Source organism: Rana temporaria, chromosome 1, assembly GCF_905171775.1.
Source record: "Rana temporaria chromosome 1, aRanTem1.1, whole genome shotgun sequence".
NCBI classification, from domain to species: domain Eukaryota; kingdom Metazoa; phylum Chordata; class Amphibia; order Anura; family Ranidae; genus Rana; species Rana temporaria.
The window spans coordinates 625,694,711-625,713,091 of record NC_053489.1 but is presented as its reverse complement, the minus strand read 5'-3'; the positions used below and the strand labels follow the sequence as shown (position 1 = coordinate 625,713,091).

Here is an 18,381-nt window from a genome sequence, read left to right as displayed (position 1 = left end):
GTTATCAACCCAAGCTGGGGTTAGTTTGTTTATTTTTCATTCGTTTTTGGAGTAATGTTTTGACTCCTTGGCTCTCAAATTAAGCCACAAAAAAAAAAAAAAGCTACCATTCCATAAAGAAACCTACTCCACAATTCTACGGCTCGCAATACTCCCACAAACACTGGGGCTCTCCTCCTACTGTGCTCTTGCTGCAGTGCAGACTGCTGCCACCTGCCCTCAAAGAAGAAATATTACAGTTCACGTTTGGAAGACATCTCACCACACTATGGATTTAATCCTGGTTAAGTATGTTGCCTGTGGCACCCTTAAACACGTGAGTGGCTTATCAATTTTCCCCTACTCACCTTCCATCATTCCATTAATTATTTCTTCTAATTTATATCCCTCTCTCTTTTTTTGCAGTTGCAATTTACTGACGTCATGTCTCACATGCATGCCTAACATTGGACCTGGATGTGGATGAGGAGGAAGCAAATAGAAAAACACATTATTATTATTATTATTATACAGGATTTATATAGCGCCAACAGTTTGCGCAGCGCTTTACATCAGGGAAGACGGTACAGTCACAATACAATCAATACAGGAGGGATCAGAGGGCCCTGCTCGTTAGAGCTTACAATCTAGAAGGGAGGGTCAAGTGGAACAAAGGGTAGTTAGCTGTGGGGGATGATCAGATGGACTCAAATGAAAAAACAGTTATGTGTGGGAAGGGTAGGCTTCTCTGAAGAGAAGGGTTTTCAGGGATCCTCTAAAAGCTGATAGAGAAGGAGATAGATGGATAGATTGGGGTAAGGAGTTCCATAGGCATGGAGAGGCTCTAGAAAAGTCCTGGAGACGAGCATGGGAGCAGGTGATGAGAGAGCTAGAGAGTAGGAGGTCTTGAGAAGAACGAAGAGAACGTACAGGTTGGTATTTAGAAACTAGGTCAGTGATGTAGCTGGGGGCAGAGTTGTTGATGGCTTTGTAGGTAATTGTTAGTATTTTGAATTTAATTCGTTGGATGAGCGGAAGCCAGTGGAGGGATTGACAGAGAGGAGTAGCAGAGACAGAGCGGTTGGTAAGGTGGATTAGTCTGGCAGCAGCATTCATGATAGACTGAAGGGGGGATAGAGTATGCAGCGGTAAGCCAATGAGGAGGGAGTTGCAGTAATCGAGGCGAGAGATGACCAGGGAGTGAATTAAGAGTTTTGTGGTGTCATTGGTTAAAAATGGGCGTATTTTGGAGATGTTGCGAAGGTTGAGGCGGCAAGATTTGGACAGTGATTGAACGTGAGGCTTAAAGGAGAGTTCAGAGTCCAGGACTACTCCTAGGACCTTGACATGTGGGGATGGGCAGATAGTTGTACCATTAATTTTGACAGAGAGATCAGGGGAAGAGGCACGTGGGGGAGGAAAAATTATAAGTTCCGTTTTGGATAGGTTGAGTTTGAGGAAGTGGTGTGACATCCAAACTGATATATCCGATAGTAAATTAGTGATACGTGAGGAGAATGAAGAAGTGAGTTGAGGGGTAGAGAAGTAGATTTGAGTGTCATCAGCGTAAAGATGGTATTGGAAGCCGTGGGAGGCTATCAGCTGACCCAGGGAGGAGGTGTAGATAGAAAATAGGAGAGGTCCAAGAACAGAACCTTGGGGGACCCCAACAGAGAATGGAAGAGGAGAGGAGGAAGTAGAGTTGTAAGCAACGCTGAAGGTGCGGTTGGATAAGTATGAGGTTTTTTCAGCACTTCATAGTAAGTATTAAGACTAAGAGTAAACCCCACTTAGGATGTTATAATGATATACTTGTATGACTTTTTTTTTTAAATAAATCACATTTATTTGTCATTGTGTGTGAGTGAGTATGGGGTTAGTCTGTGTGTTTAAGGGTCAATGTGAGTATGTCTGTGTTTTTCTGTGATTAAGTGTCTGGGTCAGTCTGGCTTTGTTTACAAGGCACTTCATTTATTGGCCAGTGTGTCTGTCAGTTAAAGTGTGTGTCGTCTTTATGGGTCAGTGTGTGTCACTGTGTATATGTATATTTTAAGTGGGCGTGAGTAAGTATATTGGTGTGTGTCATGGAATGCATAATGTGCAAAAATGTTATTTTGATGTATATATGGAATACAGTTGTGTTACTTATTTTAGGTTTTTTGACATCGAAATAATTTCTTCTATGCCATTGTCAGTGTATCACCTCCACACTTCCCAGAGCTACAAATCTAAACTCATGCTCTATCTTGGCCCTGGTATTTTGATTCCATTCTGACCACCAGGGATCTGAATGCTGCTCAGCTCCATGCAAGGTAAGAACAGGGAGACTGGGAACTGTATTATCTTTTGGAATAGTGATTAAAATTCCATTGCAGTGAAAGCAGATATTTTCTCATTAGTTTACCGATCGGCAGGGATGGACTGGCCATTGGGACTACAGGGAGTTTCCCGGTGGACCGATGGCTCAGTGGGCCGGCTTCAGTGACAGCAGACCGCCGCCCCCCTCAGCTCCTCTGTCTCTCCCTACCCACAGCGCTCACCTGGGGGGGAACAAAGAAGCAGAGGGAGGACCAGAGGAGCAAGGGGGGACGACAGAAGAGGGTGAAATAATGTCTAGCTTCCCCAGTGGTACTGCCTATAAGAGTACCAGTACCAGCCGTTCTACTCTAATAAAGTAGAACGGCTAGGGGCTAGTGAAGGGGGAGAGGGGGCTTGGGTGGCCGGGGGGGGGGGGGGGTGCGGGAGTTGTCCTGTCAAAGTGGGCCAGTCTGGATGAAGTCCAGGGCCAAATTTTTGTCCCAGTCCATCCCTGCCGATCGGGTACATTCTCTGCCTAACTCAGCTCTGCTGCATACCATTTGAAGATACAAAATTGCAAAATGCCTCCACGTGTCTTTACAAGATGTGATAGTGGGATACATGTTTTTCCCTAATGTCTACTTATATTGTCCTCCGCTACCTCCCTAGCCCCTCGGTCTATAATTTTTCACCCTGGCTATCTTATTCCAGTATCCACACTCCCACTGCTGTTAGTATCCCCCCCCCCCCCTGCTTCCTGTGTTGTTTTACTGTCCAGTGTCCACTAACAGTGGGGAAACATTAAAATATAAATGAATAGTTTAAGGTAGACTGTGTGGGCCAGATTCACATAGAAGAGCGGCGGCGTAACGTATCATAGATACGTTACACCGCCGCAATTTTTCATCGCAAGTACTTGCACTTGCGATGCAAACCTACGCCGGCGGCCTCCGGCGCAAGGCGGGACAATTTAAATGGGCGTGTGCCATTTAAATTAGGCGCGCTCCCGCGCCGGACCTACCGCGCATGCTCCGTTTCCGAACTCCCGTCGTGCATTGCGCGCCGTGACGTCATTTTTTCGAACGGCGACGCGCGTAGCGTAATTCCGTATTACTGGACGGCTTACGCAAACGACGTTATTTTTAAAATTTCAACTCGGGAACGACGGCCATACTTTTAGACAGCAATACGCTTGCTGACTAAAGTTAGGGCACCAAAAAAAAAAGACTAACTTTGCGACGTGAAACTAGACTAGCGGCGACGTAGCGAACGCTGGATCAACTGTGGGAATGGAGTTGGGTGTATAGGATTTTACTGTGTTTTTTATTTTTGTTTTTTTATTTTTTGTGGTTGAACTGGATGGACTTGTGTCTTTTTTCAACCTGACTAACTATGTAACTATGTAACGCGAAAAACCGCCGTCGATCGCCGTAACTCCTAATTTGCATACCCGGCGCTGGTTTACGACGCAAACTCCCCCCCAGCGGCGGCCGCGGTATTGCATCTTAAGATCCGACAGTGTAAAACAATTACAGCTGTCGGATCTTATGGCTATCTATAGCATAGATAGAACAACAGATACAACGGCGAATCAGCAGATACGCCGTCGTATCTACTCTGTGAATCTGGCCCTTAGAGTTTGAAGTTCGGAATAAAATACTATTGTGTGTGGGAAATGAATACATAATAATTTAGCAGATAATGTGATGATGTATATAAATAAATAATAATAATAATAATAATATTAGACCAAAAATAGTTTTATATTCACAAAAAAAAAAATATTTTCATAGAAATTACAAACACACATGCTGGGTAGGTGTAACTTGGCAGCATAAGAAAACGTTTCTACCAAAATCAAGGAACAGTAAAAAGATCGATTCTGCATAATAATTTGCGATGAGATGGGCAGAGGAAGGTCTAGCCTTCATTTTTCAAAACGTCTTTGTTGGTTATATGTTCATCGTAGCTCCCAGGCATTGGAGCATTGTGTCTGGAAATATCTTCAAGTAAACAAAATATACTCTGTCCAATGCCTAATTGTGTTGTTGGCTTGCCCGGGCCAAAATTATTTCAAAACTCTCAGTTTGCTGCCTGCTCAACTGATGGGTAAGCCGGGTAAGCCTTTTGACCTTTCGTTGTAGTTTTCGGTTGTCACACCTTAATTCTATAAGCTCCCTCAGAATGATCTCCTGCACAGTTGGGAAAGGCGGTACAGCAGTAGGTGGCATCAGGGCATGGGGTGGCTGAATGAATGAACCTTGTCCTCTGTGCTCCTCCTCTGGGCCGGGGGAGAAATCAGGAGTCTGGGGAATGATAGGGGTAATCTCTGGCTGAATCTCCAGCCTCTCCAAAAGAAGAACAGGAGAGTGCGGGCTGCACTGTACTCTCCTCTCAGGGTGGTATTGCTGATCTGAAATAGATAAGATAGGCAAAGTTTGATGAATGATGAAAGCGTTCATAGTAATGAATTTATTCAGATTAGACTTTTATGTAGTAGTAATATTGAATAATGGAGCAAATGAAAGATTGAGTTGGGGAGGGGGGATAAGTTGTATTAATGATTGAGAGAAAACAAAAAATCAATTTAAACTTATTTAGGTAAATCTACACATTGCATTTATATCCTAAAGTTAAAAAAATTTAAAAGGTTATTTAATAAAATAACCTTTATAGAAGTAAATAAATACAATATAAAAATTGCAGAAACAGAAAATGCCTTAAACAGAAAATCTTTTTTCTTTATTAGATAACATATTTATCAGCATATGACACGCACATTTAACTCCTGAAAAGCTTTCTGTTAAAGACGGAAGAAAGAGTGAAGATAATGTTGAAGATAAAGTTCTTAAAGGGTCCCAGTAGGTTGCAGGTAAAAAGGGCATATGTCTTCTAAATTTATTATCGTAGTATTTTTGATATCCTACTGCAAAAACCTTTGTAGCGCTTTTATACCCACTAAAAGATAAAAAAATACCTGTAAAGCAAAGGCATAATGAGCTAGTATGCACAGCATACTAGCTCATTATGAGCTAATAACCTTGTAAGTAATTTAGTGTGCCGTGCTAGGTTTGCAGGGCGAATATCTTCTAAACCATACAGGTTATAGAGATATTATGTATAGATATTATAGGCTTAACGGTAGTTTAAAAAAAAAGCGCAAAAGAGCTGTTGAACACCTTTCAATAAGGGCTACTAAATTCAAAATCATTAAAAGAACCAAAGGCAGAAAAAAAATTTCAACACGGTGGAGTTCAGCAAAAAATCTTTGTGATAGGAATGAATCTCTGACATCACAGCCACTCTCATTTATTTCCACAGTTTGCGCAGTCCTCCTTGATATATCAATCCCCCTTCAAATCACAGTGTCCCTTTCACAGTCACGTTCTAAAGGTATGAGGTGTCATTTTTGTACGAATTTTTAAATTGAACTTTTAGGTGTATTACATGAAAATGCCTATGTGTAAATAGGGTACATGATGATAATGGAGTTAGTGCTGTCTCCTGTTTCTTCCCAGATCATGCACTTACCCTGAGGAGGAGCAATGGTCCTGCCAGAAGCCGATGCTGGAGGGTCTTGAATGCAGCTTTCTGTTAAAGACGGAAGAAAGAGTGAAGAGTCAAGGTAATGTTCATGAAAAAGTCAACAGCTGTATTTACAATTTTTGCCTGAGATATGTCGTATAACTACAATATTTTCTACTATGAAATCAAATATTCAACCAAAAATGGACTGAGGAAATGTAAAATATAATCAGAAGTTGCTGATGTGTTAAAACAGATGTTACATTTCTGGCAATTTTTAAGATTAACAAAATATATGTAAAATATGCTATCAAGTATCTACATATCATTTACTACAACCCCCATATACATAGTACCAGGGCTAAATTAGCTACTAGCCAGGCCTCAAGGGTTACTAGCCAACAGTTAGTTGCCACACCCAACCCTTAGCTTGCCCCACCCCTAATTCAACCCCTAAACACGCCCTCATAAATTATCTCATTAAATGACACAAAATTGTTTTATGCAGAATAAAATATTAAAAAAAAATATTAACACCAACTTTATCCAAAACCACCAATGAAGCCTGCCTGTGCCCACCTATGTAGCCTGTGCCCACCAATGCACCCTGTGCCCACCATGCAGCCTACATGTGCTGCAGGTAAAGAGCGATAAACGCTTTCATTTCAATTGATGTTTTCCCGCTACTAAACAGCCCTGCCCCATGGCCAGGAAACTTTAATTTACAGATCGCCCGTCCTGGGATTGGACAGGATAAAAGTCCCGGAGGAGGGGATGTATGTGGCAGCAAGCGGCGGGGAACACGGCAATGTCAAATCAAAGCTGTTATCGATGTGTTCTCCTCTCTCTTCCCCCCCTGTGATCGATGAGAGAAGGACTCCCTTTCAAACTATGCTGTTGGCGGAGCTCTCACCCCTTTCTCGGCATCCCTCAAAATCTAGTCACAAAATGAAAGCAGGCAAGTTTGAATTTGGAAGGGTGCATACATACTACTACTATACCCACCTTTTGATTTAAAAATCACATTTCTTACATCAGCTTCCTCAGAAGCTGATGTAACCTTCAGAACCTTCAGAACCTGATCAGAACCTTCACATGACAGTTTCCCCTTCACAATTATGTTCTGATCTGAACCCCCTTCACAGTGGTAAATTTCACCCACCTTCACAGCACATGTGAACAGCTGTGTTCTCTGTCCCACCCTGCAACTTGACCCACCTTCACCTAACAGCCCCCCGCAGCTCTGCCCCCGTCACAATTCAGCATCCACAGCTCTGACCTTGCTACCTTGCTTGGGCACACAGAACCGTAGACACAATAAATACTATAGTGGGTGGAGCAGAAGTTGCTGAAGTTATACAGCATAATGTTGTTTGTTAGGGCCGCATAGCAACCAACCAATCACCTGCTGGTTAATTTTAAAAAGTTCTCTTCAGCTGCTCTATTGCTGCCCACTATTTTGCATTGCTATTTTTTCGGCTCACTGTGCATAACAAGCCTTCTGCTCTCGACTGTGATAGTGAAAGCTGAGTAGCCAGGGAGACAGAAACGGCACCTAATTGTCTCAACTGTGACGGTCTGCATGGCACAGTGACTTGGTCCAAGTAGTAAATAGCAGTTCATTAGATATCCTTTGTGTTGGGTACTCACCACCAGAATGTTGTTGATAGGATGTACTTGGAGTTGGAGCTGATCCTTCCAAGGATGATGTTTCTTGATCTGGAAAACATGAATGTAAAAAAATAAAAATAAAAGTCATACATGTGTAGTCATCATAAACAATAAGATAGCTTTACAAATATATTATAACTGCAATATATATAAATTATAATGATATATTTAATTTTCCTCACCACCAGCTCTATGATTTTGACCCCTGCTGCTGAATCCAGGGACATCCTCTGCCAGAAGGACATCTCTTAGCTCCGCCTCCCACTCTCGCAACTTGATAGGCTTTCCTCGGTTTTGTCCTAGTCGAAGCCTCTGCATCTTCTTTGTAACCGTTGCCCGACAATCATAGAACCTGCAAATGTACATAAACATTACAATTACATTAATAAAAAAACAAATACTTAGATTAATGTTTTTTGAAAACCACATTTCTTTTCACATTGTGATGGTTATATGTATACTGTTCAGCATGTGGCTGTGACAAATAAATTTTTTGGTTACGTTGAACTGTTACTTTTTTGTTATTGACTACAAAACTGTGTATTTTTTACACAAGAGTGAAAGAATATTTTAATATTAATTACCTGTGTCTGACGCCATTGGTGGGCCTGTGAAACTTGGAGACCGCATTCACGGAGTCCCGGACTCGTTCCCAGGCTGCTGACTTCTCAGATGCTGGCACGGATTGGCAGAAGAGTGTCACTTTTTCTTTTGATACTGCAGCAACCAATGCAGCATTCTCCTCTTTGGTATATATGGGTCCCCTTGATTTCTGTCTCTTGGTTCGCTTGTTCTGCTGCACATCTGAGTCCGCACTATCTGACATAGGAGGGGCCACATGTCTCCTTTCTTTGCCATGCTCCCGCTCCACTACACCTCCACATTCCCTTCCATGCCTCGGCTTCACTCCACACCAATCCTCCCCTCCCCGCCTCCTCTCCCCTCCATGCCTTTCCTCCACTACCCTCCTCTCCTCCCTTTCACGCCTCTTCTCTCCTCCACGCCTTTCCTCCACTACCCTCCTCTCCTCCCTTTCACGCCTCCTCTCTCCTCCACGCCTTTCCTCCACTACGCTCCTCTCCTCCACTCCACTACTCTCCTCCACGCCACTCCTCTCTTCCCCTCCATGCCTCCTCTTCTCTCCATGCCTCCTCTTCTCTCCATGCCTCCTCTTCCCTCCATGCCTACTCTCCCCTCCATGCCTCTCCTCGACTCTACTCCTCTCCTCTCCTCCACACCTGTCCTCCACTCCACTCCACTCCTCTCTTCCCCTCCACGCCTCCTCTTCCCTCCATGCCTCTTCTCCCCTCCATGCCTCTCTTTGCTGCGATGTACTTACGAAAGTACGAATGATTTACAACACACATTAGCAGCGTTAGCGGAGCAATTCTGACACATTGCGTAAAATAACGAATTAAGGCCCGATTACAAATTTACTAAAACAATCTTACGAAAGTAATAATCAGTCAGTATCAGTAAGACCGTCAAGTAGTCTATCGCAGCCAAGTTAGATTTACAAAATTACAATGAGTAGTGTGTTGAATCAACGTAAAATGTATTTTAACTGAATTACGAATGCACTAAGATCTACTAAAGCACGTTTTTACAATCGAATGAAACAAGACACGAAAATACGAATGATGATAAAACAACGAAGATCTATTTCCTACGAAAATACGAATGCGGCACGATGGTAAATATAATGTAAATACGAATCTAAAAAAACGAAAAATATACCAACGTAAAAACGAATAAACAAATAAATTCATTCAAAAAATACGAACGAAGCAGAATACAAAACATAACGAAAATACGAATCTCGATTCAACGAAAAATAAACTAACAAAAAAAAACGGAAACGGAAAAAAGAGTGTTACGAAAATACTAAAGAGTACGAATACGATAACTAACGTCTTACGAAATTACGACTCGTTACGAATCACGATAAACGAACAGAAACGAAACAGAAATAAACGAAAATTTTTGCTGTGCACATGTCTAACTAAGACTGCATTTTAGGGACACGACAGTTAGACCCCTTCCACACTGAGGTGCTTCACCACCTGCCGACTGCCTAACGTAGATATACGTCGGCAGAATGTCACGGGCAGGAAAAGCAATGTACAGGTACGTTGCTTTGAATCTGGCACCTAGCGGTGTCCCACGATCATGTCATGGAGCAGCAGAATGGGGAGATTTAAACAAGGCATTTCCCTGTTCTGCCTAGTGACAGGACAGTGATCTACTGCTCCCTGTCATTGGGAGCAGTGATCAGTGTTGTGGCACTCATAGCCCAGCCCCCACACAGTTAGAATCATTCCCTAGGACACACTTAACCCCTTCCTCGTCCCCTAGCGGTTAACCCCTTCCCTGCCAGTGTCATTTACACAGTAATCAGTGCATTTTTATAGCACTGAGCACTGTATAAATGACAATTGTCCCAAAATAGTGTCAAAAGTGTCCAATATGTCCGCCGCAATATCGCAGTCACTATAAAAATCGCTGATCGCCACCATTACTAGTAAAAAAAAAAAATACTAATAAAAATTTCATAAAACTATTCCCTATTTTGTAGACGTTATAACTTTTTCGCAAACCAATCAATATACGGTTATTGTTTTTTTTTTTTACCAAAAATATGTAGAAGAATACGTATCGGCCTAAAATTAGGAAAAATATATATTTTTTATATATTTTTGGGGGATATTATTTATAGCAAAAAGTAAAAAAATATTACATTTTTTTCAAAATTGTCGCTCTATTTTTGTTTATAGCGCAAAAAATATAAAGTGCAGAGGTGATCAAATACCACCAAAAGAAAGCTCCATTTGTGGGAAAAAAGGACTTCAATTTTGTTTGGGAGCCACGTCGCACGACCGCGCAATTGTCAGTTAAAGCAATACAGTGCCAAATCGCAAAAAATGGCCCAGTCATTGGGCAGCCAATTCTTCCGGGGCTGAAGTGGTTAAAAAACTGCCCATAAAAGGTTAGGTGATTTGCGGCGCATTTGCGGTTCCTTTCAAGCACTTTTGAGGCGCTAGTGGTAAGAAAAATTAACCATTTTGCGGCACTTTTGAAGTGCTTTTTCAGGGCTTTTCAGACGCTTTAGAAGCACTTCCCATTCATTTCAATGGAGAGGGGCGTTTTTTTAGGTGCTTTTTTAAAGCGGAGTTCCGGCCACAATTTCACTTTTTAAATATAAATAAATACCCCTGTAATACACAAGCTTAATGTATTCTAGTAAAGTTAGTCTGTAAACTAAGGTCCGCTTTGTTAGGTTGTTACAGCATTTAGACACTTTATAAAATAGAAATTGACTGGGGCCATCTTAAGTGTGGGCATCATGAAGCCAGACTGTATGACTTCCTGGATTTCAGCCTTGCAGATCTCGCACATGCTCAGTGCTGCACAAGCAGTGTCAGATCAGGTTTCAGCACCTGTACTGTCCAAGTCACATGATTCTTCGAGACTGGGGAGTGCACAGACTCCTGGAAAGTTACACCCACTACATTCCCAGGAGTCTGTGCGGTGTAGGTTAGGAAGCATTAAGCACCTAGGTGCAGGAAGAGGGAAGATTAACTATTCTGCCTAGCAACAACACTTTGAAGGCATCTAAAACATTTTTTTTTCTTAAAGGACTAAAGACATTTTTTTAAAACTACTGATGTAATGTTATATTTATGGGTGGAACTCCACTTTAAGCACTCCAAACATGCTCCATAGATGCTGCTTGCAGCACTATTTTCACCTCCCTGCCAGTGCCCCGCCCCAATGTGAAAGCATCTATTAAAATGGATTGGATGCAGTTTTCAGGAGCTTATTTTTCGCGCAAAAGCACCTGAAAAGCGCCTCAGTGTGAAAGGGGTCTTAGTAGAAGGGTAAACAGGAATGGAATGGCAGGGTGGAATGCCCAGAGCTGGGACCAGTGGCTGAAGGATGGGCAGTGCAGGGTTAATGTGGAACAGGAGGATCTGTGTGCAGAGGACGTGCTGGAACTGAGATGAGCCAGACAAAGTCAAAGTGACCAACAAGGAAGACTGAAGAGACCGAGCTCAGAAGGAGAACAAGCTGACAGTGGGAGGGGAGCTTTGAAGGAGAGGAGTGATTAATCGGTGCAGTAGCTGAAGCTGCTGGAACGGAGGAGTCGGGAATCCATACATTTTACAGTAACAAGAGAGAGAATGACAGGCACTCCTGTGTCAGGCAGGAGAAGTGGCAGGAGCTCCCACTGTGCCCCCCTCACCACAGATTAAGACACTGCCCAGGGCAGGTGTCCCTCCCGCCCCCCCTTATACTGGTGTATCAGAATTGATCAATTTTCAGATATATAACATTGTATGTACAGTGGACTCTATAACTTTCACACAAACTAAATAATATGGGGGTTATTTTAATCAAATAAATGTAGCAGAATACATTTTGGGCAAAATTTAATAAATGAAGAACAATTATTAATTTTATAAATTTTATAACAGAAACAAAGAACAACATTTTTTTTTTTTTTCAAAATGTTCTGTATTTTTCCATTTACTTGTGGTGATAAACAAGTTACGGACCGCCCGCCACAGTTGTACTGCGGCAAGTTGGCTTCCCTGCACGAATCGCTGTCATTGCATGTCAGGCGCGTACACTGTGATTTGTGGGCGCGTGCTCATTTATGAGCGGGGGAGCCAACCAGCTGGTCCAGCAGACTCGATGTCTGCCAGCCATTCGCGGTCACTCCAGAAACAGGCAGAACGGGGATCTGTCAGTGTAAACAAACAGATCCCTGTTCTGTTAGGGGAGGAGAGAGAGATCGTCTGTTCCTAGTGATTAGGAACAATGATTTCTCTCCTCCTCCAGTCAGCCCACCCCCCATACAGTTAGCAACACCTCCCAGGGAGCACATCTAACCCCTTGATCACCCCCTAGTCTTAACCCCTTCCCTGCCAGTGACATTTATACAGTAATCAGTGGCTATTTTTAGCTCGGTATAAATGTCAATGGTCCCAAAAAAGTGTCAAAAGTGTTTGATAAGTCCACCACAATGTCGCAGTCCCACCAAAAATCACAGATCACCGCCATTACTAGTAAAAAAAAATCCATAAATATATCCCCTATTTTGTAGACGCTATTAGGTAGATTCACGTAGGGGCGCCTAAAGTTAAGGTCGGCGTAGCCTAGCGTGTTTACACTATGCCGCCTTTAGTAATAGAGGAAAGTACATGATTCAGAAAGCACTTACCTCCTTACTTAGGGTGGCGTAGTGTAAACACGGGGGGCGTAAGTCGCCTAATTCAAATGGGTTGGGGGGGGCGTGTTTAATGCAAATGAGGCTTGACCTCACGTTTTTTGAAGTTATTTCTTACTGCGCATGCGCCGGGCGCCTACATTTGCCAGGGCGCATTGCGGCTAAGTACGCCGTACGGGCCTATTGATTTCGACGCGGACGTAAACGACGTCACCCCCTGATTCGCGGACGACTTACGCAAACGACGTAAAAAATTTGAACCTCGCGGCGGGAACGGCGGCCATACTTTAACATTGTTATTCCACCTCATAGGTGAAATAACTTTAGGCCGCCTAAGGCCTTACGGAAACGACGTTAATCGACTGCGGCGGGCGCGCGTACGTTTGGGAATCGGCGTAAAAGCTCATTTACATAATCTACGCCGGCCGCAATGGAAGCGCCACCTAGCGGCCATCCAAAAAATTGCAAGCTAAGATAGAACGGCGCAAGCCGTCCTATTTTAGCTTTGTTTAAGCGTATCTCTGTTTGAGCATACGCTTAAACAAACGCCGGCGTAGATTCAGAGTTAGGTCAACTTATCTACTGATAAGTCGGCCTAACTCTTTGTGAATCTACCTATATATCTTTTGCGCAAACCAATCAATATACGCTTATTGCATTTTTGTATACATATTGGTAAACTGATGAATACATTTTTATTTATTTTTTTGGTGATATTTATTATTGCAAAAATTAAAAAATATTGTTTTTTTTTCAAAATTGGTACTTGTTTTTTGTTTACAGCGCAAATAAAAAAAAATAAAAACCACAGAGGTGATCAAATACCACCAAAAGAAAGATCTATTAGTGGGAAACAAAGGACATCAATTTTGATTTTGTTTGGGTACAGCATCGCACGACCACAAAATTGTCAGTTAAAGCAATGCAAAAAATGGCCTGGTCATTAAGGGGCAAATCTTCAGGTCCTGAAGTGGGTAAATACCACAAAAAGAAAGCTCTATTTGTGTGAACAAAATAAATATAAATAAAAATGTTATATGGGTAAAGCGTTGCCCTCACCATGCAATTGTCAAGTGTGGCAGCGCTAAAAGCTGAAAATTGGCCTGGGCAGGAATGGGGTAAAAGTGCCCAAGTATTGAACTGGTTAACTTCAGGCCCGCTTCGTCTACATGCCTAAAAAAAAAAAAAAACGCCTGAAGTCACTTTACTGAAATCAGGTCCGGAACGTTCTCGAGTAAATCTGTACAACGAGTAATTTAAATGATGTTCCTTTTGGCTGATTTTTATTGCAAAGAAATGTAGGTGTGAATGTTATCAATGAAGAGCTCCTTATTTTAAAATGAAAATGAAATCCTGTTTGCTCATTAGACTCTAGATCACAGAGGATATTAAAGGATAATACATTCAAAGATGCAAATGTAAATGAACAAACACTTTCTGAAGGTTAATAGCCTGGAAAGAGTCCAGCTGAGGAGCATGTGGAGGTTTTCTTATATTATCTCTGTTGATGGAGCCTTCCAGCTTCATCAGATGGTCTGGCAGAAACAGATGATACCAACAGCTGAGTCCCACCAATGTTCTCTTTGATGGTGGTGGGCAAACTTTTGGGTTATAGAGTCCTCACATGTGGCCCCGAGCCCCTCCTATAGGCTGATATCACATTCATAGCTTTTACTTTTTTTTTTAAGAATTGTTTAAAGCAAAAGCTTAGGTATGGCAATTTTTACATGGCTACGCTTGGGCCAATAGAAGTATACAGTAGGGTTCGAAAGTTTGAGCACCCCTGGTAAAAATTTGTATTAATGTGCATAACGAAGCCAAGGAAAGATGGAAAAATCTCCAAAAGGCATCAAATTACAGATTAGACATTCTTATAATATGTCAAAAAAAGTTAGATTTTATTTCCATCATTTACACTTTCAAAATTACAGAAAACAAAAAATGGCATCTGCAAAAGTTTGGGCACCCTGCAGAGTTCATATCTTGTACTGCCCCCTTTGGCAAGTATCACAGCTTGTAAACGCTTTTTGTAGCCAGCCAAGAGTCTTTCAATTCTTGTTTGAGGTATCTTTGCCCATTCTTCCTTACTAAAGTCTTCCAGTTCTTTGAGATTTCTTGGCTGTCTGTCACGCACTGCTCTTTTAAGGTCTATCCATAGACCAACATTTTCAATTATGTTGAGGGCAGGAGATTGTGAAGGCCATGGCAAAACCTTCAGTTTACGCCTCTTGATGTAATCCCCCGTGGATCTTGAGGTGTGTTTAGGATCATTATCCATTTGTAGAAGCCATCCTCTCTTTAACTTCAGATTTTTCACAGATGGCATCAAGTTACCATCCAAAATTTGCTGACATTTTATTGAATCCATTTTTCCTTCTACCCGTGAAATGTTCCCTGTGCCACTGGCTGCAATACAACCCCAAAGCATGATTGATCCATCCCCATGCTTAACAGCTGGGCAGAGGTTCTTTTCATTAAATTCTGTGCCCTTTTTTCTCCAAACGTACCTTTGCTCATTCTGGCCAAAAAGTTCTATTTTAACCTTATCGGTCAACAGAACTTGTTTCCAAAATGCATCAGGCTTGTCTATATGTTCATTTGCAAAGTTCAAACGCTGATTTTTGTGGCGAGTACGTAGAAGAGGTTTTCTTCTGATGACTGTGATATAAAAGACCATATTTGTACAAGTATCTCTTTATAGTGGAATAGTGTACCACAACTCCAGTGTCTGCCAGATCTTTCTGGAGGGATCGTGTAGTCAAAGTGGGTTTTGAATTGCTTTTCTCAAATCCTGCGAGCTGTTCTGTCTGATATTTTTCTTGGTCTTCCAGATCTTGCTTTAACTTCCACTGTTCCTGATGACTGCCATTTCTTAATTACATTCCGAACAGAGGATATTGACATCTGAAAACGCTTTGCTATCTTCTTATAGCCTTCTCCAGCTTTGTGAGCGTCAACTATTTTCAGTTTCGGTTTTCTAGACAACTGCTTAGAAGAACCCATGGTGCTGATTGTTGGGGCAAGGTCAGATGAGTCTGGGCATTTAAAACCTTCGAGATTGACATCACCTGGTCTTCCCAGATGATAATTGAGAACAATCCATGACACTGGCAGGTCTCAGCTTTGCAAAGGGGGCAGTGCATGCTATAAATTCTGCAGGGTGCCCAAACTTTTGCAGACACCATTTTTTTGTTTTCTGTAATTTTGAAAGTGTAAATGATGGAAATAAAATATAACTTTTTTGACATATTATAAGAATGTCTAATCTGTAATTTGATGCCTTTTGGAGATGTTTCCATCTTTCCTTGGCTTCGTTATGCACATTAATACAAATTTTTACCAGGGGTGCCCAAACTTTCGATCCCCACTGTAGCTCCATTTCCCACTACATCTCTCTTTCATCTTCTCCATTTTGACAGACCGCATGGGATCCAGCTAAGCCTGCACCACGTGTTTCCGAGGAAAATCCTGGTCCTTCTAAGGCAGCATCGCTGGTATGCTAAAGATTGTTTACCTGTTTACCCAGTGAACATTTGTTTATGTTCATGTATAAGTTATTTTATCTGTTTATTTCTAATTTCACCATAAACACATACGTGTACATCCTATACTTATATGGCCACCACCTGTTCATTGTAATAAAGATCCAAAGTTACAGACAGTCTGGTAATTTTAGGATTCAAGGTTTAAACTGTATGTTGAGCTACATACACGCCAGCGGCAAACGTGTAGCAAGAACAGAACATGTGCCATAAACATGAGATCCCCATGGATGCTGGAAATCGCTGTAGTATGCACCACTACGTAACGTCAGTGATCTCCAATAGTGTCAGGTTTTAATCTTGAAAGACTGCCTTGCTGCTTAGTGAATAGAGGAGGTGGCCCATTTGGCATGGGGCTCATTCAGGGAACACTTTAAATTTTCATAACGAATGCAAAGTGTTCTGTGGTTGGACAAAGTGGAGATCGCAATGTCTCCACTTGCTGAGCGAGCCATTCCCAGAGTTCACAACAAGGCAACTGCTTGGCACGGGGCCCACAAGCTAATGGAGATCACTGTGGTAGAGATGTCTCATGACCTGTAACTGTGACATCCGATTTGGGTAGGCGAACTCCTTAAATGACAGATGAATGTCACTTACCTGAATGTCACTTACCTTACGAGTCACCAGGCCTTCCTGAGAGACCAGCCTTCATCTTGGCTCTCTCTAACAAGGGTCCTCCCCTGGATCTCCTCAGCTTGGCTCAGCTTCTTCCAAACAGGCAAGACAGACTAAAGACCACCTCAGGATTAATAGACCCGACACAGGCTTCTGGGCCTGCTTGCAGCAACGTGGCCCCAGGCCAGGAGGGCCATGAGGTGAAGACTGACTAGAGCACATGTCATCTGTCCCATAAATACCCCCTCTCAGAATGCACGTGAAAAATTAGAGCATGTTCGAAATTTTTAATGCCCATTTTTTACATTGTGAAAAATGCTCTAGAGCCCACACACGATCATTTTTAATGACATTAAAAAACAACTTAATTTTTTACAACCCAAAAAACGGTCGTGTGTACGCGGCATAAGACTTTGCATGCCTTTTGTTTTTATGCATCTGAAATATATTTCACTAATTTAACCTGAAAATTCACATGGGCTTTACAATTTATTTCCATTTTGTTTCTTTTATATCACAGAACAAACAGAGGGTGACCCACCCCAGCACAAACACAGACAGCAATAAAAATGTGACTGGAGTTCTAGCCCCTTACTATTCTATACAAACCATAAAACAAATTGGCTACATATAACTGGAATATAAGATTTGGGTAGGCTAACTCCTTAAATGACAGATGAATGTCACTTACCTGAAGCAGACACAATTTATAAAGGTCCTGTTGGTATAATTGTTTCACAGAAGGAGAGACAAGACTCAGTACACATTGTATTGTTGCAAATGGCATTCTGCTAGCTTGCCATTGCTTCCTTTTGTCTCCAGGCTATGGTGAAATGAAACTGATTCTATTATAAAGACCCATCAAATCAGGATCTGTGCAAGCAACATGTACAAAGTGAACATGAAAAATTCACATTGACAGACATTATCTCCCAGCTTTTCAAATGCAAACCACATGTGCATGTTCTTATTAGATATTTCTCTCAAAGAATTAAAGAAAATGTTTTATCACAGTTTTAACAAAAAAACGTTTTGGGGTTTACTTTAAAGTGGAACTCCAGGCAAACTGCTGTAGTGCCCCCCTGGGGCTAGTGGGAGCAAAGAGGTACCTCCAGAGGCAGGGAGTGAGCTTACATTCACTGCAGGGCTGAGTCCATGGCTATAATAGGAAGTTAGAACAGAATTTGGGTGCCAGTCACTTTGTATATTTTCAATGCTTTAATGGTGAACTTGAAAGCAGTATTACGATAGAGGGTTAGGGATGGTTTCAGATACCTTTTTGCAGATCACTTACAGACTCCACGAATCCAAAGACAAAAACAGCTTTCTTTGTGAAGATCTTGGGTACCTGGATAGGTCTCTTACACAGACCTAGCAACCGGTATGATTTCTGGATAAGATTCTCTCACAGGACTTAGCAGCCAGTATAACTCCTGGAAAAGTCTCTCTCACAGACTTAGCAGACAGTAGCACTCTCGGATAAGTCTCTCTCACAGACTTAGCAGCCAGGAGCTTGTT

At 42.0% G+C, this 18,381-nt stretch overlaps 1 protein-coding gene and 1 long non-coding RNA gene across 3 annotated transcripts; one reads left to right on the top strand and one right to left on the bottom strand.

Moving 5' to 3' along the window:
- The first annotated feature begins 1,715 nt into the window (after positions 1-1,715).
- Positions 1,716-7,986, top strand: LOC120924409. Of its 2 annotated transcripts, XR_005746368.1 has the most exons (6): positions 1,716-1,739; positions 2,134-2,291; positions 5,027-5,149; positions 5,599-5,670; positions 5,796-5,902; positions 7,662-7,986. It is a non-coding gene; the product is annotated as an uncharacterized LOC120924409 (long non-coding RNA). The 2 variants fall into 2 exon arrangements; XR_005746369.1 differs by lacking the exon at positions 5,599-5,670.
- Positions 4,022-8,444, bottom strand: LOC120924408. Its single transcript, XM_040335356.1, has 5 exons — positions 8,058-8,444; positions 7,656-7,825; positions 7,453-7,521; positions 5,809-5,868; positions 4,022-4,690 (listed from the first exon to the last, which is right to left on the bottom strand). Exons 1-5 carry the CDS (start codon positions 8,297-8,299, stop codon positions 4,314-4,316), a joined length of 918 nt encoding a protein of 305 aa, XP_040191290.1. The 5' UTR covers positions 8,300-8,444; the 3' UTR covers positions 4,022-4,313.
- Between the last annotated feature and the right edge of the window lie 9,937 nt (positions 8,445-18,381).